This window comes from Epinephelus fuscoguttatus, linkage group LG10, assembly GCF_011397635.1.
Source record: "Epinephelus fuscoguttatus linkage group LG10, E.fuscoguttatus.final_Chr_v1".
NCBI lineage: Eukaryota > Metazoa > Chordata > Actinopteri > Perciformes > Serranidae > Epinephelus > Epinephelus fuscoguttatus.
The window spans coordinates 40,556,599-40,571,570 of NC_064761.1; the positions used below are offsets into that span (position 1 = coordinate 40,556,599).

General features: G+C 41.8%; 1 protein-coding gene across 2 annotated transcripts in view; it reads right to left on the minus strand.

Moving 5' to 3' along the window:
- lnx1 (ligand of numb-protein X 1) overlaps nucleotides 1-14,747 on the minus strand; it is a 46,195-nt gene extending 31,448 nt beyond the window's left edge. For both annotated transcript variants that reach the window (XM_049588545.1, XM_049588543.1), the window contains exons 1-2: nucleotides 14,478-14,747; nucleotides 7,744-8,258 (exon numbers count right to left, since the gene is read on the minus strand). In XM_049588545.1, the coding sequence (XP_049444502.1) occupies nucleotides 7,744-8,192 (449 nt within the window). In that variant the 5' untranslated portion in view covers nucleotides 8,193-8,258; nucleotides 14,478-14,747. The remainder of the gene's footprint in view (nucleotides 1-7,743; nucleotides 8,259-14,477) is intronic.
- Nucleotides 14,748-14,972: the final 225 nt, after the last annotated feature.

Below are 14,972 nucleotides of genomic sequence, written 5' to 3' on the forward strand. Positions count from 1 at the left end.
TTAGAGGAGCTCCGGACACGTCCAACTGGTAGGAGGCCCCGGGGCAGACCCAGAACACGCTGGAGGGATCACAGCTCATTTAACTTATATTATCTGAAACAATTACAAATGCCAAATCCGCAGGTCCTCTGTACCTGCTCCTCTCCTTGCTGAATCGGTGTTCTATACTGTCCTTTGCATCATGACTTACGACAAATATTGCTTAAAAAATATCTTATTCTTGATTTAGATTTGATAGTCAGCTTTCATTGAATACCTTTTTTATAATGTGTTTAGATTCCCTGAGTATCTTTTTGGGGCTTTGGATAGGAGGAGAAAAGTAACATATGGATCCCTCTGACTCTGTTTTGTATGGACTGCAGGCTGTTGATCGGTAAACTGGATCAAACAGTGTTTGGTACTGAATCACAGATGCAGATTTTGTCTTGTTTGGATCTTTGTATTGTGTCTTGTACTCGGTACTTGTACTTTTATTGTTGGAAATGTCTCGAAGCGCTAGTTGTGGGAGGTTTGTGTCTTTCTTCAACTGATCGTTTTTGTGTTTATTTTTGGATGATACTTAGGTATTGTTCTGCTGCATGATGGTGGGTTACCAAACCAGAATGTGTTATTGGTTAATGTGTCTGAATAATCCCATGAGGGACGGGTCATGAAAATGAACTGTGTTGCAACAGAGAAGCAAATCATATTCTAGACATGATGGAACATGCTTGTTTGATATGTGTAACCCTCTTTTCTTGATTGTTAATGTTCCCCTGTTCTCCCAGGCTGTGGGTAATAAGCAGGCTACAACAACACGGCAAGACAGTACTAACACATCCCAACTCAGGGGTACAGCAACTTCTCTTCAATGTTTAGCACAAGGCACTCACTCTCTCAATGTATCACTCATACCTGTCCCTGCAAAACAAGGGCAGGTAGGAACCAAATTAACTCATAACCAAGTGAACACAATGACTCCACTTAAACACTGAGTATGAAAATTCAAATGAAACATTATAGCTGCTGCGCAGCGATGGGTCGGGTCCGGGCATTTTTAGGCAATTCTGAGCAACAAGCAGAAGAATTGTAAGACATTTAGGAATTTAGCAACACAATCTGCTTTTTGCATCAGCTGAGACTAAGGATGAATTTCTATCTCACTGAGCTAATTAGTCAGTGACAATTCACGTGTAGCTTCACAAAAGTTATCGAAACAAAAATCTGAAAATACACATATTGCATCTAGACAGCATGGAGATGTTGGTAATTTGTTTGTAACAATGATTGATTTGCTCCATAAGTGAAAAACTGATGTTTAAAATTGCCATTTTTACATTGACTCCAATTGTTCACATTAGAGCAAAATTCAAAATGCTGTCAAAAATTCAGTTTTGAGATAAAATTCTGAAATTTGCCATACATCATCTTCCATGACTCTAGAATTTTGTCATTTTTTTCATGAACATTGAAGATTTATTTAGCAAGAATTTGCATGTATATGTTTACAGTACCGTTTACAGTCAAACATTTTGATGCACTGTGGGCTCAATTTTTGATAAATCAAAAATCTGAGAAACATAGTTTGTGTAGGACAGTCTGAAGATGCTCTGTAGCAAGTTTGGTGTCAATTGAGCAAAAATTGTGGGAGGAGATAGGTTTAAGAAGTTTTACAGTTTTTGAAAAAAAAAACAGAGTGATGAACTTCATAATTTTTAATAGGTTTAAATGTACAAAAGTTTCTTCAGTATTGGGGCTACAGTTTGATGAAAGTTGTGAAGTTGTAGCACGTATGTTTGATTTGTTATGAATTTCCAAAGTTTTGAACTTTAGACGCTTGCTGTAGCGCCACCATCAGGACTATTGGCTTGAGTTTACAGCTGAGGATATCTGGCATGAGACTGGACCTTTGTGCAAAGTTTGGTGAGTTTTCACCCATGGGAAGTATGATTTCCTCGGAAGCAGAAGAAGAAGGAAGAAGAATACCTAGGATTACAATAGTGTCCTGGCAGCTTAGCTGCCTGGACCCTAAATATACAAAGTACTATACATGACAATGAAATGAGCAGTAACTCAATAATGCTGAATCTCTTAGTACTTAAATATAAATAATGTAACTAACCTAAAATCTGCATGTCATGCAGCCCTGCCTCTATCATCCCTTCCTATTTCAGTTGTCACTCTTATCTTTCTCTGTCTTTTCTGTAGTGAACACAAAGCAGGATGGGGAGAATGTAGCATCAGATCTTTGAATGTGAAATACTACGGCTTATCTATTCTCATCCCCTCCTGTCAAATCTCACCCTCAATCCCCTTGTAATGATATTTATTTAGCTCTTTTATTCTAAGTAGAGTCATGTCAATTTCACTTAGAACGCTCACATTTTAATCAGCATCATACTACTTTTCCTGACTTATCATCTTCTCCTTTCCCTTTCTTCCCCTCCTTTCCTTGTTCCTCCTCTTTCTACCTTTTTTCCCACTGTTATCCGATTTTCATAGCGCTCAGCCGTCTGCTACCCTCGAGAAAGACACTTAACTGGTGTAAATACCCTGTCTGAATGAATATTTCATGGATGGAGGTAGTGTGGTTACAGGCTGAATCTGTCTGAGTGTGTGCGTCTGTTTGTGAGAGTGTGTGTGTTAATGCATGCATGCGTGCATACTGAGGCATAAGTTATCCTGCGGTATTTGAACAGTGCGCACAGCAACAAGACCACAGGGCACGCAGGAAATGGAAATGTAATTGGATTGTGACAGGATGCAGTTTGTGAACAGAAACCAGTCAGCCCCCACAGGAGTCGTTTCATACACTCGCACATTGACTCTCGCTCGCAAAAACACCATCGTTACATATCCACATACTCCCCACCATTACTCCTTTTGATTTCCCGCTCACAGCAGCCAGTTCCTCATTCTGATGTAGAGTCAGACTGGGTAATTTCAAAGATACGGTATGTTTGGGGCTTAGAATTCTGCCTTACAAAGAAAACTTGGCAGGACAGGTGTTATAAATACAAAAAGGTACCACATGTACATTCATGTAATGTTGAGAACAGAAGAGGATGATACTGCATTCTTAGCACCATGACACCCTGCGTGAATTATAAGCACAACTTCCAGTTATTCCTTTTTCTGTGAGATTCAGCCGTATGCTACAGGTGTCTGTTCTCTTTTCCTACAGCTTTTTGGGGGAAATTAATGATGTGGGAACACAACCTGCCACATTTTAGGCTGCATTCACATCAAATGAGGCCTTGTGGCGATTAGCCGCAGGGTTGTGCGGCGGTGTGGAAGTGTCACTTAAATGGCCCATTTGTGGGGGAATAGAGGGGAGAGACCAGCGGTATGAAGCCAATCTCCTCATCTCAGCAACTGTTTCTGTGTCTACAGCAAGTTGTTCATGTCAGCCTGAAACATCTCTAGAATTCTTTTTGATTATCATTAATGAATTATCTTTACTGCTACAAAAGATAGATAGTACTCTCAAGCTCTTTACATATTTACATTACTCACTATAATATTTAACGACAGAAAAGGACTGTATGACATGTGCCTGTGGACTGCAGGTGTCTTCTGGTCTGTTCGCTGGTTACATGACTGACAATCTGTCATGACATCAGTTTGCGCTTCTCCAAAAGTTGATCTGTTTCAACTTTCTGCTGCGTTTCCTTTTCGATATTCCCTGTGGCTCCTACTTCTGCCGCCTCGGTGCATTACCCACATTGATATAAATAGAAGGCGTTCTCGCTACAACGTCTGACTTGGTGTGAATGCAGCCTTATGCTGTGTTCACACTACGAGCAACACAGCAACAGGCTACAAGTCGTTTCAATGGAAACTGGTAACGTGAAGCTATAAACTGGTGCCTGACACTTGTCGATGTGGACCTTGACACACTACAAATCAAAGCTGAGCTGTTCTCAACTTTTTTTCCAGTGCTCCACTGATAGGCCGAAGCATCAACCAATTATATGTTTTGTTTTTAGCTGTGGTATCGTGTTGTTTAGCTCAGTTAGCTGATGCTATGCTACCTTTATGTGCATTGCAGAGCACATGGGACTGCAAAATGTGAGATAAAAACAGATATTTTTATAGACAAATACTAATTTTTGATGACATTCAGTCAAGATGCTTTGTGGCAAGTAGAGGACACACACGAGCGCAATTGTGACTCAGCAGTAATGTAGCTGGTCACGCTGTTGTGTTGTCGCTCGTATTATGAACATAGCATTAAATGGAAAAAGTGATGTAGCTCCTTCGTCCCTCTACGCCTGAGGGATGAGACAGCGACCTAAAGAAGTGGCCTTGGATAGCAGTCACAAACTATGTTAGCTTGACGTCAGCTAAAATGTTGAGGGATAGGTTGTGCTGTTCTGCAACAAACAATCTGAAAGGTTTGGAGACTTATTTGTCGTTCCATTAAGAAAAGAACCACATGGTAGGCTTTTGAAACTGCACCATTGCTGACAGGAACAATCTGGCTTTGGCTACGTGGCCTTGTCTCTCCCTCTCTGTCTGTGTCTCTCATACAAACATACACAACAGCGAGGTCAAATAAAAACTACCTGCCACATTAAACCACGCAGAATAAAATTATAGTAACTGCCAGGAACTCTCATTTCTTTTTCAAATATTCACACAAGCTTTGATGAATTCCTCTGTGGGCTTTCAAAGTGTACTTGAAAACAAGTATATTTCACAAAAAAAGAGGAAGAAGGAAAAAAAAAGAAAATCCATCATGCTCACGGCAGAACATCAATTAAACACACACATGGAGCTCTGGGTAAATTAATTTGACTAATATAAAAAATATGAGAGCGAGAGCTGTTCAGAGCAGATAAAACCAGTTTGGAGCAGCACATGCACATGTAGCTACACGTAACTGGCTAAAAAGCAGAAAATACCTGAGTGGGTGGGGAGGCTCTTTCGGCTGAAGTCTGTGCAAGCCCTTACAGGGCAAAGTAACAAAGCTGCCGAGAAATACTGCTGTTCAGATGGTTACGATTTTGCTCCTGATTGCACTGGTTGTGTCCAGAATGACAATTTCTCCAAGCAAAAGGCCAATAAAGGTCATGAATGATTACATGGGTATGAAATCAGCTCTGACCAGATGGCGTGGCTGTCTCAGTCTTTACAACTCCTGACCCTCTGCCAGATTCTGGGGTATGGCCAGAGACAGTGAGCGCTACCATTATGGGCACCAGTATACCCGCAGAATGATATGAGCAGGGAAGGATGGTGTCATTTACAAGTCTCTTAAATGTATCTCGGTGTCTAGATACAGAAAAAAGTAGAAAAGTGTTTTACTTTTCTTTGCCTTATTGGCTTTTTCCCCGTGATACCCTTTTAAACTTCCATCATATTTAAAATGGCATTGTTGAAATTTAGGACTGTCATTGTTTGCAAGTCACGTTGGCTAAACATAGCTCTCTACTATGTTAATATTCGCCTCAACTTAGTGTTTTTGCACAACTTTACACGTTGAGCAGAGTTAGAAGTTGTTGCGTCTGCGTCTCCATTAGTAATTTTCGACCTGCACATTTTTCATACTGTAATTCATTTTTTTCCCTATTTTTTTCCAGCTGAAGCTAAATAGCTTAACATTAGCTCGTCATGTTCTCTCATGCAACTTGATTGGATGCTGTCAGACTAGTTCAAACAAGGTGAATCTGGAGAATTAAGCGCTGACTTGCTGGTATTGTTAATGTTATGAATTTATGTGTCGCATACTTTTAAATTATATACCGACTAGTCCTTACCCATTGGTAGCTTTGTCACCTTCTACCTATGCCAATCCTCAATGCCTATTTGCAGTTTCACATAGATTGACCACGTCAGTGAGTAGAAAAACGTGGGACAGACAGAATGACTGACTGACAGAATGACACACTGACAGTTTCCGTGATTATGCATTTTAGCCATTTTGAAGCATTTTTCTGTTGTTATAGCGCCACCCAGTTGCCAGTTAGAGTTAAATTTCTCCAGTCACCTTGAGGCGTCCTGTTCTACATATCTACCAAGTTTAGTAAAAATCCATATGGCGGTTAGGCCTAGATAAGAACTGAGCTCTCTAGTGCCCCCATTTTGTTTGATGGGGTCAATAATGGAGGGGTCCCCTCAGATTATGTGTGGTCATATGCCTACAAAGTTGCGTGGTGATGGGTGAAACCCTTGAGATGTTATACACCTTTATGTGATGAGCCACGCCCTCCCAGCCTTTTTCAGATCAGAAGGCTGAGGTCCAAGTGAAGTTACAAGTTGCTGGTGAGAGTCCAAGTCAAGTTGCAAGTTCTTCTTGATTTTGACTTTAGTTGAGTCTAAAGTCATCAAATTTGTTACCCGTGTTCAACTCAATTCCAAGTCATGAGACTTAAGTCCACACCTCTGCAAATATCTCTCTCAACCAGCAAGCACAGCCCAGCTAAATAACTGTTGTGTACTAGGAGGCATATCATACACATATTGAGAATCAGACAGAATATCATATCACAGATTCTGCTGTAGAAAGTATTTTGGATTCAAATGTGCTTAAAAATTGTGGATGTGGTTAAGGTTTGTGTAGGTTTACAAAATGATTTGTTGGCTTTGGGAAACATCATGGTTTGGGTTGAAATGACTATTCTATTATGGTTACAAAACCTTTGGTAGAAATAATGACCACTTTCTTTTATCCAAAGGTCCCTCAAAAACAATCAACGTTAACTTTCGGTGGGAGGTCATTACTTAAGGCCTGACATTTCATCCAACCATCCTGACCATTCCAACATGTTAAAACTCAATACTAGGCAAACATTACATCAATACCCAGCTTTGTTAGACAAAACCGTTCAGAGAAATGCACATGTACTCACTGTATAAACAGCAGCCACAATCACTGGACCACAGCAAAATAAGTGAACGGAATAGAAATGTTGAGATGGGTCTTTCAGTAACTTTTTCACATCCTCGCACACAATGTGTGGAGGCGTCCCTCAGGACGTGGCCTCTCACCTCCACAGATAACACTTTCTAACTACGGGTGAGCAGCTGAATCCTTGCGGGAGTCGGCCTCAGAGCTCCACACCTCATTATGATACTCACACTACATGAAGGGAAGGACTGGGAAACAATAGAGCAATGTGGAGAAAACAGTAAAGGGAGGGATGGGGTAGAATACAGGGGAAGAAGACACAAAGAGTGCACGTGTAGGTGGTGGGAGATAAGACAGAGAGAAGGGGCAGAAAGAAGGGCACAACTTCTTTAGAGTTTATAGAGTTTCATAAAGTGCAAATGAATAGGAAACACACTGCTGCTTGTGTGTGATGTGTGGCGAGATGCACTAATTATCCCAGAGGCCTTTGGGCTAGGGGAGTGTTAATGAGCATTAATGAAAACAGATCCAGACTGAGAGAAACCAAAGTACTGTCTTTTAATGATATAAACAGAAGAGCTGGGCCGAGTTTAGATGAAAGCCTGGTTGAAGGAAGAACTCTCCCCTTTGGGACCAGAGCTGCGGGTTAATGACGATGGGCAGAAGAGGGTGGGAAACCTAGAGTGTGTGTTTACTACAGGTCATTGTAGTTTTTACCAGATAGCACGGGTAAATAGAAGAGAATTAAAAATGAAAAAGGATTAAGTACTTGCTTACTTGTTGAATAAGAGCACAGATTATATCTGACTTTCTTTCATAGAAAATTTAGTTACTGGCCTGCAAATGTTGTGACTAACAAACTGCTTTTACAATGAGTGTGGGGATAAACTAAACTGCTTCCTCCATCCTACCTGCTCTTGATGTGGTCTTCCAGTTCACCACGTGACATTGTTTCAGTGCAATGGTCAGTGAAGGGGCAAGCTACGGTCAGCTTGTCCAGCAGCTTGTGCACCAGCAGGCTGGGCTTCCTGCAGCTCTGCAGCATGAGGGGCGCCCGGCACACGGGGCAGAAATCACTCTCCAGCAGGAAGCTGGTGAGACACTCTTGGCAATAGGTATGTCCACAGGGCGTGTCCAGGGGCTTGATGAGCGCCTGCAGACAGATGTGACACACGAGGTCATCGTCCACCTCGTCTTTGTAAAGGTACTCATGGTTCTCCTCCAGCTGGTGGCTGTGGCCACACGAGGCGCACAGTTTAGGAAACAACAGTCTATAGTCTGAGGGGGAAAGGGGTGGAGCCGATGCTTCGGCCATTGCCGTGGCACCTTCAGTTTCTGTACTGTCCTCCTGGATACTCATTTGGACTCAGGATGTCTTCTTGCATCTGGTGAGGAGGTCATTAGCAGCAGAGGTCTGTCAGGAACTCTGTGGGGAAAAAGAATACAGTGAGAAGCAGTAGTATTTAGCTCTGTTGTGACATTCAGAGCATTAATACATTTGCTTTGTAAAGATATAGTGAATCTATTGTGTCCTGAGTAGAGAATGAAGTCACGCTTCCTCTGCGTGTGTGTTAGCTCTGTCTGCAGTGTTGTCGTTGTTTAACACTATTTATGGAGTTAGCACATTAGCTGCTAGCTACCAACCAGGCAACTCATACTCTCTGAATTTTGCAAAGAGCCCTTATTAGTACAACTACATAGGTATTATCAGCAAATGTACTTTAAGTATCAAAAGTAGAAAAACTGGTTGTGCAGAAAGATTGTGCAGATTATTGTGTAAGATATTATTAGATTCTTGATAACTGGGGCATCAGTGTAGCACGGTGTTAGCCGCTCAAGGTGGAGCTAGTTTTCGAGGTCCAGTGTGTAGAATTAAGGGGCATCTTTTGGCAGAAAGAATAACATTTATTTGTGTAGCACTATATCTAAACAAGGTTACAAAGTGCTTCACAAAGTGCATTAAAAAAACAACAAAACAATACAAAGGAAACACAAAAGTTACAAATCACAAAAGCACAAATGAGGCATTAAAGGGGAATGCTCTCCCATTAAAAATATGTTTTAAGCAGTGCTTTAAAAACGGGTAATGTGCTAACTAGCCTAACCGCAGGCAGAGAATTCCAGAGGCCTTGAAGGCAAAAGCCCGGTCACCTTTAGTTAGCCCAAAACAGACAAACCAAACACTGGCACTAGATAAAGCTATTTGAGTTTTTGCATTGGCGACCATAGTTCTCCGTGCTTGGCACATCAAAGAAGTTTTAATTCTGCAACCTCAACGCTAGATGCCACTAAAACCTGCACACTGTATCTTAACACAGTGTATCTTAATATACAGCTTGTAGTTTCGTTCAGGGTTCCTAGCATGGTGATCGGGCCCTGCAAAGATTCACCAGATAAATCAGAGGGAGAGAGAAAACTAACTTTGATACACAACGCATTTGGACATTTTCTTTCATCTTTGCAATATGAGAAATGTAGAAGAGAAAAGTCTTTTTGGTCGAACTGCTAACAGGTCAGACATCTGAAACGTAACATCGACCCAAATATACACATTGACACTAAAAGGGTTGTGAGCCACTGGTTTAATATGTCTGGACCTAAAAAGTAACCAGTAATTATGCAAATGAATATTGTGGAGTTATAAGCGCATAATTTGCCTCTGAAATGTAGAATAAGTGTATAAAGTACCATCAAATTAAAGCAGAAGTACCTCAAATTGTACTGAAGTACAGCACTTGAATAAATACTTTCCACCGCTGAAGAAAGACAGCAGCACAGTTATCATGTCAAATAAACAGGGTGTGAAAATATTCATAAGCTGTGTTGCCGGAGCAGAGCTTCTCTTTCACACACATGTGAACAACAGCAGCATATGACGTGTGCAGCAGCCCTGCAAGGTTTTTTTTTCCCCTCAGTTTGATTTCTTCCACTGGCACAGAGAAGTGATATTGAACTACAGAGATTTTTTCCCTGGATGCAGGAACGTCAATACTGCTCATCTCAGCAGCAAGTGTAGGGACAGATAAGACACAGATAAGTCTCCAGCACCCGCTCGCTGTATTGCATGACAAACACATCACTACTGTGGGATGTGACATGATTTCACACTGGGGTTTTTTCTCCATAACTGCCACACAGGTTTACATTGTGCTCGACACCGTGCGTGCCAGTGTACACGTCATATTCAAAACAGGCAGGCTCCTTGAGCACATGGACACGAACAGATGGGCTCAGTCAGACACACGTCACCTTGGCAACAGCCATCTTGTTGGCACTCCACAAGCTTTGTTTCTGGACCCACTATTGGGTCTTGGCTGCTTAATGAGACACTAGATCTTGTTAAAAAAAACACCAACAACAAACTTGTGTTTGGAGTCTATTAAATAATCTAGTTCTATTTTAATTGCACACATTCCAGTGCTCTAAATAAAATCTTAGCAAACAATACACTTTGATGTGAATCCCAATATGCTAATGCCGACAAATATGGCCGCGTACTTACAAGTACAAACAAATCTACAGAGTAACCGCCGAGTTGTCAAAACAAACAGGCCGTCTTCATCTCATTTTTACATAAGCAGTGTGAGGATGGTGCAGTTGTGACAGCCATATAAGCTCAGTGTCTTTGGTGTGTCTGGGAGGGGACAGCTAATAAGAAGAGGCTGAGCAGTCTTAACAAAGATGAACTTTCCCACTGAGAGCTTGCGGTAACATGGCTGATTCATCACAGACTGTGGCACCTGCTGCGTCTGAGGTCTGGCCTGATCTATGGAGCAGAGCACTTTCATCATTACACAAGAAAAGCCAGAGACAGGGAGGGATAGAGAGGGAGGGGGGGAGCAAATATCTGCCAGCGGGAGCAGAAAATGTGAAAAAAAAAAAAAAAAAAAAGTGATTCAAAGTTAAAGAAAATGAAAAATGAAGGTGGTTTGATATTCTCTTCAATTCCTGATCTTATCAGGATAACACAGTCTCATTTAAGTTTGTTCGCTTTTCTCTCCTGGAAAACTTTTGTGTTAGAAGAGAAAAGATAACTAACAAAAAGTATAAAGTAAAGGGATCAGAATATATGACTCTGTCGTCTGAAACAAAATGGATGGCATATTACAGGAACCCATTAGTCATAATAATTTGTGCTTGGATTGAAGATCACAGAATAACAATAGAATTCCTATACAAAAATACATGCGCCTACATGCAAAGACATGCCCACATGCATGCCTCCAACACACCCACTCATACAGGCGGGCACATTCACACAGAGGACACGCCTGCGCCTGAGGAGCATCAGCTCTCTCTGGCTCACTCCTAATCCCTGGTGTGACAAGACAACACCGCTATAACAGTCTTGTTGGGACTCTGCTCTTTGCTCTAGGGAGACAATGACAAGACTACATGTTACAGATGTGTTTTTTTGAACGTCCAGTGTGTATGGTTTAGGGGGATATATTGGCAGAATTGGAATATTAGGTAATAAGTGTGTTTCCATTGGTGTATAATGTATAATAAAATTAGAATCACTGTGTTTATCTTAACGTGAGCCATTTATATCTACATAGAGAGGGGCTCCTTGTTTGAGAAGATTGCTGCGTTGCACCGCCATGTTTCTACGGTAGTCCAGAATGGACAAAACAAAACATACACTGGCTCTAGAGAGGGCCATTCGTGTTTTTGTGTTGGCCACTGTAGTAAACAGCTCCTCTGCAATGAGGGCGTCAGAAAAACAGACTTTTTAATGTCAAACTGCTTCATTTGGTGTTGTTTTTGACGGTTTATATCATCGTGTCTGTTTGTTTTGGAGAGGAAGAGATCTCTGTGGATAATTCAGCCCCTGGGAAAAACCTCCTGAACATCTGGATCTTAAGGCTGCTTTCACACCTGCCCTGTTTGGTTCGGTTCAATCCAACTCAAGTTTGTTTGCCCCCTAAGCATGGTTCGGAACACAAGGTGCACACCCAACAACCGGACCGAGACCTTCTTGAAGAGGTAGTCTTGTTTCAGTTACAAACAAACTCTGGTGCGGTTGGTTTGTGGTGAGAAGGTGTTCCGACCTGGATGTGAAGCAACTGCAGTCACATGACACATTGTTTGGGTTAAACATGAGCATGTTACAGTCCTGGAGGATTATTAATGTGCACCTCCTCCTGTACTGCCTTAATATGCACATTCAGCACATCCAATGCATCAAAACATTGTTTTCTAGTTGGAGCCGCGCCTCGTTTTCAAACTGTATGCTTTGACTAAAATGAACAATGACAGCAATATAGTCCACGATAAGCAGCGCTAAAATCAACCTGCGTAGTTGTCCCTCCATTGTGACATTAGAAAGTGTCACATTTATCTTGCAAGTGTACTCTTCTTCAACGTTTGCTTTACTTCCTGGATCTTTCTTGCTCGGGCATTTTATCTGGTCCACTTGTAAACGCTGCTGTGAGATTAAGAACCAACTTTAAGTGATTATGCATCGTTGAAATAAAATCAGTCCCTGATTCGGACTAAAGCCAGAGAACTCTGAAAGCACCCCAAGTTATCTGAGAAAAAGGTGAGCACACATTTGCAGGTGTTAGGCTGGTGGCCTGTCTCCGACATGCCAAACAATGCCGGAGAAATACTGATTTTTAATGTGAAACTATATTCAGTGTTTCTACTGGGTTGAATCACCAGGTCTGCTAAAATCTTCCCAGTCAAAGAACTCTGACAAAATTCTAATTGGGAGAAGTTTTAGCTGGTTGCAATCTGCAGTCCTCATCACTGGATGCCACTAAATCCCCCTAAATCCTACACACTGTTCCTTTAATAGCTACACCTGCAATCCGATATAACATGCATGAGAAATGTGAGGTTTTGGCTGCATTCTGTCCATGTTTCCATTCCACTCTATAGATCACAAAATGAAAGAAAAAGTAGTGTTTGGATTGTAACTACAGCTCAAATGAAAAACTGTCTCCTTTGTCTTTGAACCAAAGTCACGTCAAGCTTTGGCTCAATAGGTCATCCCTTTTCAACTATTGAGAGCTGGGAGAGTTGTTTGTCTAAGATAGCCTCCACCTTCTTCCTCACACATTGCACATTTTATGTAAATAAGGCTGTTGATTCACTCTCAGGTTACTCTCCTGCGATCTGGGATGACTTGACGAGTTAATAATGATACAAGGCTGTGTCGAGTCAGCTCCTTTTTCTCGAACGATTGAGTGTGGAAAAAACAACCCAACGTCAAGGTAAATGTGTCTGCGTTGGCACTCTTGCTGTCCACCCTGAGCTAGCATGTTGCTGTGTACACACCCACTCCTCATGTTCAACAAAATCAAATCATATCTGTATCAATCAAACAGACACACCCTCGAAGGAAAAGGCGCAGTCAGCCAAGTGCATGTGAGCATAGCGCGCTGGATACAATGTAACACAGCCCTCTTTTGCATAACTACTTTGTTAATCATTATTTAATGAGCTGCATGAACTGAAATTCCTTCCATAGAGTATTGAAGCTGACACAGAGCACACCTGATCGTTGTAGTTATGGCAGGTGTTGACACTGTCGAGACAACAAACTGCTCTGTGAGTCATATAGAAACAACAAACTCATTCACTCAGGCTGACACACAATCACAGGGCCCACGCTCACCAGCACCATTACAGCAGAGTGGGAGTTGCTCATGAACATAATCAGATCATAAAAAGTCAGAATGGCATGCTGATACTAGATCAGTGTTGCTCCCCCAAGCAGCTCAATAAAACATGAACCTTGAGTACAAACAAACATTAGGCAGCCTGGAGTTATAGGCGCACGCACACACACACACACACACACACACACACACACACACACACACTACAGCATAGTCTGTTGTGTTCAGACATGTCACTGAAACACTGAAAATTCCAGTAAGCCATTTTTTTCCCTCTTTCTGCTGACATCTGTTTCATAACCACACAAACAGTATTTTTTTTACAGAATATAACAGGACAATTATCTTTATTGATAATTAGGACCTAAATTACACTATTACACACACACACACACACACACACACACACACACACACACGCACACCCTGTCTAGAATCTCATCATGACACATTTTCTCATGCCTCTACATGCATTACATAATATTTTCAGTACTTTTCAAATCAAGCATCTCGCTCCATTAGGAATGAGCATATGGGCTTTGGAGCAGCAGAGTAATGTAATTCCTGCCCTTTCCATAACCTCTACATAAGGCTCTTGTGTGTGTATGTTTGTGTATGCTGGTCGCTCTCTCAGTTCATAGCATATCTCCACGGTGAGCCTGAGTCAGACCTGACACCTCAGTCTGGGAGAACAGCTGCGGGCAGATGCGAAGCTCTGTCAAGTGTCTCTAATATCAGAATGGCTGAGTGGATCAGCACAGACTGTACTAAACACTAACTGAGATTAGCAATCACACACATAGGTACTAGTAGATCTACACAGACAACATCACTACAGGCACTCCATGTCTATTACATGCATGTAAAGTGAACTCTCACACACTCTCACATGCAAATGAATTCCATGTAAATAACTCTGTCCAGCAACAGGTACTGGAACTGACAAAGTTTCACTGTTAGCATGTTTAAGACAACCACACTGAATAAAAACTCAACTTGAGAGGGGAAAGTATACTTACATGTCTTCATGATCGACGTTCACTTTCAGCAGAGCCGTTCACCTGGACAGGTAAAGCCTCACAGAGGGTGTAACATTAGACAGTTGAGCGCGGAGGTGAAGGGGGGGAGCAAAGGAGAGTTAAATGACTCAGTAAAGAGGACTTTGTCCCAGTGACGGAGTCTGCTGATTGGCTGCCACCCTTCAAGTGGGGAAATTTTATCCGACTGCTGGTCTTAGGGGAATTCTGCAACCCAAAGCGGGGAAGAGTGCTCCTGTGTGAGCTCAGAACCTGCTCACCTCTAACAGGCCAAGGTGATCAGGAAGTGGCAGGGCAGAGGGGTGGAGCTGGGGAAAAGGTAAACAAGAGAACTGCCCAAACCTGCTCTGGGAGTTCGGGATAAACCTGGAATTTCCTATGAAGTGGAGTGGAGACAGGAAGCAGGAGAATGGAGGGTTGTAAAAAAAAAACAAAAAACAAAAAAAACCAAAAAACTGTTGGGACATTTTTCAAAAG